The sequence below is a fragment of the Emys orbicularis genome, chromosome 2 (assembly GCF_028017835.1).
Source record: "Emys orbicularis isolate rEmyOrb1 chromosome 2, rEmyOrb1.hap1, whole genome shotgun sequence".
NCBI lineage: Eukaryota > Metazoa > Chordata > Testudines > Emydidae > Emys > Emys orbicularis.
The window spans coordinates 124175561-124182763 of NC_088684.1; the positions used below are offsets into that span (position 1 = coordinate 124175561).

Genomic DNA, 7203 nt, shown 5'->3' on the forward strand with positions numbered 1-7203 from the left:
AGGACAGCTTTTCCAGACTACTTGTTTATTGGTGCAACAAACTAATAAATTAAGTCAATCAACAGAATAGGTGTAAACCCACTGTAGAACTACCTTGAAGTTTTCTATCATGACCAATGGTGGTAATGTTTTCAAGATGTTTTTCTAGAGTAATCAGGAATCTGTAAATGCTTTGTTTTATTTGCATTATAAGGGAAAAGACTATTCATCAGTCAGGGCACTAGTCTAGAACTAAGATCTCCCCAAGTCCAATTACCTGCTCCTGCAGCAACTTTGTGTGTGACTTTGGGCAAGCCACTTAGCCTCTGTGCCTCATTTTCTCATCATAAAATGGGGATAATACTTGCCTGTCTCACAGGGCTGTTGTGAGAATAAATACACTGAAGACTGAAGAACTTTGAGATCACTGACAAAAGGCACTATAAGAGAAATATTTTTTATTAAAAAAGTGTTTTTGACTGAACTGCCTTCACTTCTTATACTAATTTATTCAAAACCTGAGAAGTCAAGTGTAAGGAAGAGAAAGTTGATGAGCTAGTCTCATCTCAAGCTAGAAATGGAAGTCAAGAAATGTGATGACTGATCTATCCATCTTGTTCTAGAAAACTGGTTGATACAGTACATATATATGATAAGTTCTCACTACCATTTGTCCTATTGTTTGCCAGTAAAAGTGATTTTATTACAAGATTAACATATAGGAGGTTTTAATAATTTTACTTTTGGCTTCTAATAAGACAGGCTTACAGGGATAATGATGAATATATTTTCTAAATATACCAATTTTTTAAAACTCTGTTCAGCTACTCACCTCAGTTTTATCTATGGCAGTGAGTTCTATGGGCTAATTTTGCAGTGCAAAGTTATCCTTTACTTTTTACATTTGTCACTGAAGAAAGCAAGGTATAAGAAGGTACAAGAACCTACATAGAGAAGAACAGAATGAGCAACAAAGTACTTTCATTCTACTGCATGTCAAAGATACTTCTCAAAGCAAGAACCTCAGTAATACTGATGTTTGACAAGGATATATACTTTGTATATTTTGACATGTGATGCTGACAATGTGTGCGTTAACAGTAACAAAGCTTTACCTGTTTGAATGTCAATGTCTACAGTCATTGCATAATTGTCTGACCACCCATAATTTCCTGCAATTGTGAAAATATAAAATAAGACTATAAAAAATGCTTTCAAGTAAGTGTTGACATTATCCCTCAAAACTATACAAAAATAAAAATTAAATTCTGCCAACCCTAAATACAAGGTTTCATTTCAAAACCTGTTATTAGGACAACAAAATTGGATTCTTTTTTGGACACTGAATGATTGTTATTCTAGTCCTTGGGGGCTGTCCGTGGGTCGTCCCTGTCTGTATTTCTATGCTTAGATATTGTTGGTGATTTAGATACCAGTGAGCATGAGTCAGGTTTGGAGAGGTTCTCCTGCAGCCTGCTACACTTACAGGGCTCTGCACACACGGAGATGATCGAGGGAGACAACTTACAGCGGGTGGGACAAGGTGCTTGGGAGACAAAGGGAACAGACCATGTTGCACTTGCTGTACGCCCGCTAGCTGGAGACTCCCCGCCTCCGGGCAGGATCAGAGCTTTAGACGCAGTCTCTGCTGCACGGCTGCTCCCCTCCAGGCCACCGGGGCACGATGGTGACACGCGGGACTCAGGGGAGAGGCCGGCGACAAAGGAGCGCAGAGCTGTGGGCTGCTGAGAGAAATCTCTGCCCGCCCCTCTCCCCACCAGCTCGTCTATGACGCCGTCCCTGCCGTGGGCGGGGCAGGTTCTCGGCTTTACGCCCGCGAACTCCCCTTAGAGCTTGTCCCCGCCTCGCGACTCACGGTCGCTCTCCTCACCCCGAAAAACCGACACTGCACGCGCCGACATTGCGCCCTCCCATTGGCTGGCCGCGTGCTCCAATCCCAACGGCCGGCTCCCTCTGCCGCAACGTTCTCACTGCTCCCTCCCACATCCCCGCAGGGCGCAAACGGCAAGCGCGAGAGGCCGGGCCCCATCAGAATTAACCAGACCCGTCTCGCTCGTTATGTAATGAATGGAGACTCCGCCCCCAGGGCAGGCCCGAAATCACGTGACAGGGAGTGTCGGTTCCGCGGCCGCCATTTTGAATCGGGGCGGGAAGCCACAATGACTGTTAGTCACCGATTTACTCTGCGCCCCCCCCGGCGACAGGGCAGCGCGAGCCTCCTCCACAGACACACGGGGGGGGGGCCGAAAGGGTGTCCCCACCACATACAGGAGAAGGAACCATTTCCCCCATGTCACCTCCCTCCCCACAGGTAGAAGGTCCTTCCCTGCCTTAGAGGCGGCCACCCTCCCCCAGAGGCATGGCCTCTGTAGGGCAGCCAGGTGGTGAAGATCGGGCTCCTCCCAGCACCCCTCCTCAGACAGCAGCGGTCCTGTCCCTTGGCAGGTCCTCCCACTATGTGGCAACCGAAACGTCTACACTTTCCCGCTCTGGTACTACTAGCCCCCCCGCCACAGAGATGTCTACCCTGGTAGTCATGGGGGAACTAGTTTTAGTTAGTTTAATTAGTTTTGGATGGGCCGTGATTGTAGCTTTCCACCACTAGGACAAACGATCAGAGGCAAAACACCTGCCACTGGGGCTCCCACGTGTAACTGACAAGCTGAATGACTGCAGCAGTGCAACTAATTGGCAGGAACTAACACTCTAGAAACTCCCTGCAGAAACTACTGGAAACGCTACCCCCTGGAGCTTATAAAATCAAGCATGCACATGTTCCCTTACATTTTCACTAATTAGCACCTCACCTACTAGAAGAGGTGCATAGACAAACCTACAACTCCCTTGTGAGATACGAAGGGTATTTACCTCCCATTTGTAAATTGGGACCTACAGGTCAAGTTACTTGCTCAAGGCCACACAGCAATCAATGGCAGACCCATGTCTCCAATCACACTGCTTCCCCTGGTTTAATTGCAAGCTATTTGATTGGGAACTGACAGCATTTTTAGGAAAGGTCCATCCATCCACTTTTCCCAGACAGCCAATCCCAGGAAGTGCTCTGTAGTATTTATGATTATAATAAAAATTGGGAGGGGGGGGAAAGGTGATGCAGAACTTCAGTTCTGTGTAGGCTAAAGAATGTGACCTGTAGGATGAGCCAAGTTGATCTGGCTATCACTGCATTCTAGGTAGCATGGTTTATATGAACAGACTATGCAAACAAAGTGGGGGCTTTTTAACTATAGCTTTTAAGCTAAACAGTTATACAGAATAGCCTCCATGGATACACTCCACAAAGGGACTTGAACATCACAATGCTGAGCATCACAGCACCTAAGGCCCCAAGAAAATCATGGGAACACCGTGATCCACAAAGCCAAGTTAGGTGCCTAGGTCCCTATACAATGAATTGTCTCTCTCTGGCCCAACAAAGGATCTACTATGGATAAATACTTTAATATTAACAGAGCACACAAGTCAAGAGTGACTACATCAGTGGTTAGGGCATCCACCTCAGAGATGGGAGACCCAGGGTCCAGTCCCCATGCTCCAATCGCTTGTTCTTTATCCACTGTGGAACTGCTTCAACATGAGGAAGACTGAGGGACCCCCACAACTATCCCAAAGCTCAGTGGTTGTAGTACTCAGAGGTGGGAGATCCCTGTTCAAATACTCTCTCCCCCTGCAATAGAGGGGGGGAATTGAATCTGGGTCTCCCACATCTCAGCCGAGTGCTCTAACCACTGAACTAAGAGTTATAAAGGTGGGCATCACCAATATCACCTTCTCCAGTGGCCACATTTTGAATGGGACCTAATCTGCTAGGCAGCCTCAAGCATGCCTACTAGATCAAGTCCCACAAACCACTCAGGCCAGCAAACACCCCTATCTTTCCCAGGTTTGTGAATCACTCTGGGGCATAGGCTGGGAGACAGGCATCTGGACATTCGGGGAGCACGGGAGGGGACAGCATGAATGCCCAAAGGCAGAAACATAAGCACCTACATGGTTTGCCAGGAGTTTTGTAGATGTGGAGCCGATACTGGAACTTGGGCACCCTAGTCTAGGGTTTAGGTGCCTAGGCACTGTTGTGGACTTGGGCCCTTGTCAATAAGAATCTTAACTTAATGCTCTGGTTAAGCCTCTAGTGCCATCTGTGGCACATCACCTAGTCTATATAATAACTGTTTACTATCTTCTAATTTCAGTTGGGGAAAGTATATGTCTACTTACCAGCATTTCACACCCAACAGAAAGAGTGGCCAGCTAACTTACCATAATCCTCTCTCCCCACATAGTGAATCCTGGCAGGTCTTTGTTATAGACAGACTTGATACATATTAATTTGTCAAAATAAGACAAACCTCGTCTTCCCTACTTTATTTTACGGCTTACGTGAATTCATCATTAAGATTTCAGCATCAGAACATCCACTCTCTGCTGCCGACCTGCCAACTGAATAATTTAAAGCCAGAGTTGAGTGTTTACTTAAGATGTATGAAAACTTAAAAATTGATGCCCGTCTGGTCCTTAAATATCCCAAGACACACTGCATAAGAGTTAGTTGGCCTTGGTGTCCTGCTTATTCTCTTTTGTTCAGCATGCCATGAAAGAGTTTTTTGCCTGACTGCTGCCTTCCTATCCCATCCCAGAGGTGGCTGTATATTGACAGTGTTGTAGGTAGTCATGAAACACTTTAATATTTCATTACTCCTACAGTGAAAAACCTAACATAAGACCATTTCTATACATGGAACATTTGAAAAGATATGCTACCCACACCCTTTGTTCCTCTTAAGCCAGGAGCCATCTGGATACCAAAAGCTGAGACCCATAAAAAGATGGCAGTGTCAGATAAATAAGGGGAAATTGTTACAAAAGTTTTTAAAAACATTCAAGAACACAGAGCATAAATTAAGACTACCTAGTGAAATTCTGAGTTTCACAACAGCTGATTCTTATGGAAAGATGACTTGTGCCATTAAGTGAAAGTCTTTATTACCATGTATAACCATCAATGCAGCAACAAGTGTCCCGTCTAGGAAGCTAAGCTATCCACTTCGCACACAAATTCTAGTTTTGACATTTTCATTTGCTCACATAGTAAAAGTAAGCACTATCCATGCCTAATGTAATGTACACAATGTTGATGTCCAGAGGGCAGTCTTCAGCTTGGTCTACAAGTTAGGTTGACGTAATTAACTCTGTCAGGAGTGTGAAAAAGCCACAACCCCAATTGACATAGCTATGCCAACATAACCAATAGGATAGATGCAACTATGTCAAGGCAAAACTACTTCTGTCAAAGTAGACAATTTTGTTTGGGAAAATGGTGTTCCTACACTGACAGAAAAACCCTTTCCATGGGCATAGCGTGCAGCTACACTATGGTGTTGTGCCAGCATAGCTACACCTGCACAGTCTCCAATGTAAACATGGTTTTACACCCCTGATCCCTGCAAATTCAAGTGTCTGAGTCTGACACAGAACCTGCTATCCCACTAAAAAGCCAGATCTCTTGCCAACATTCACATTGGCATTTGGACATTCAGTTTCTACAACATACTGGACATATCACTAGAGAATATCTGCAATCTCTTCTAGCAGTAACCTTTTCAAAAGCAGGCCAAAGGTCTAGATGTTATTAGCCACAACTTAAATGAATCATAAGTATAATTCATGGTGGTGACTTTAATGCTCCAGGCTGGGTGTATAAAGAGCTCACTGGACTGCACTACTGCTGTTTTGCCCCCTACTAGTTAGTATAGGCTCCAGTCAGCTCTGAATACAGCTACCAGGGAGAATCCCCTTTCCTCCCAGAACCACCTTCGGGCATTATTAGGTCACAAGGGGAAATTCCTACAGCAGCAACCAGAAGATGGGGGAGTGAGGGCCTCCCACATAGCAGTATGGGGGTTAGGATGGGAGAAGAAGCAACTTCACTATCTGGGATGATGGCAGAAGGGAAAGAAGAGCTCAAGACAGCACATAGAAAGGGGGGAATAGGACGCTGCCTGGAAACTAGGATGGGAGTTTTGGTACCTGAGCTGCAGGGCCGAAGGCATCCTCCTCCTGGTCCCCAAAGAGGGCCCTCCGCAGCCGCTCCAGGTGCTCCCTCAGGGTGACCCGCTGGTGGAAGGAAAAGGCGGGGTGCAGAGAGGCCATGGTGAACAGCAACAGTAGCTCCTCCTGCGCCCCGAAGCCCAGGCTCTCAACAGGGAGGGCCTGGCCGTTTTCTCCAGGCCCTTCCATGTCTTCCTCGGGCCCATCCTCCTCCCGCACGCGAGCCCCGCAGCTCTTCAGGACGGAGTCCACCTGGGGCAGCAGGCAGTGGAGGCGGGCAGCGGCCTCTCGGTTCTCGGAGCCCAGCAGCGCCAGGTAGACGATGAGCTTGGAGCGCACGGCCGGGTCTCGGAAGTCGCCCAGCTGCCCGGGGTCGCTGAGCCCGTTGGCCTTGGCCTCGGCGTCGCGCAGGCAGTGGTAGTCCTTGCGGGCCAAGTCCTCCAGGCAGGAGCCCAGGAAGCGCAGCTCCAGCGGGTTGCACAAGTCCAGCAGCCCCACCATGAACTCCAGCCGCTGCGCCGAGCCCAGCACTAGGCCGAACCACTCGTACACAGTCTCCTTGTCCGTGCGGGAGGCCGCCCCGCCCGCGGCAGGAGCCGGCGGCGGCCCAGGTCCCGGGCCCAAGCCAGGCAGCTGGCTGGGCCGCTCCCGCCCGCACCCCGCCGACGCCCCGCCTCGGGGAGGCGGCCGGGGCACCTGCTGCAGCTGGAGGTGACAGTCCCGGCTGCTGGGCTCCTTCAGCCCCATCCCCGCCGCCTCCTCCGCCCGGTGGCTCGTCTGTTTCAGCGGCAGCTTCATCTTCAGCATCCTCAGCCCGGAGGGGCCTCGAGCATCCGAGAGGCCCCGGCGGCGGCGGGCGAGGCTCAGCGGCTGGCGGGCCCGGAGGAGCCGCTCATGCTGCTGCTGCCCTGGCCGCGCAGGGGACGGTTCTGCCGCCGGCGGCTCCGGGGCGGATCGTGTCGGTTCCCGGCGCGCCCCCGCCTCAGTGCGTGCGCGGTGCGAGGCCTGGACGCTGTTTTCTCTGCCACTCGCCGGCGCAGACTGAACACGGTCTGGAGGCTGGAGGGGCGGGGAGAAGAGCGGAACGTCCCGTATCCGCCTATCAGCGGGCAGCTTGGTGGCCTGCCGCTTACGTCA

The 7203-nt window shown here is 49.5% G+C and overlaps 1 protein-coding gene across 1 annotated transcript in view; it reads right to left on the minus strand.

The window, feature by feature from the left end:
• ZCCHC2 (zinc finger CCHC-type containing 2) overlaps window positions 1–6873 on the minus strand; it is an 81649-nt gene extending 74776 nt beyond the window's left edge. The window contains exon 1 of the mRNA XM_065398615.1: window positions 6046–6873. Within this exon, the coding sequence (XP_065254687.1) occupies window positions 6046–6873 (828 nt within the window). The remainder of the gene's footprint in view (window positions 1–6045) is intronic.
• Between the last annotated feature and the right edge of the window lie 330 nt (window positions 6874–7203).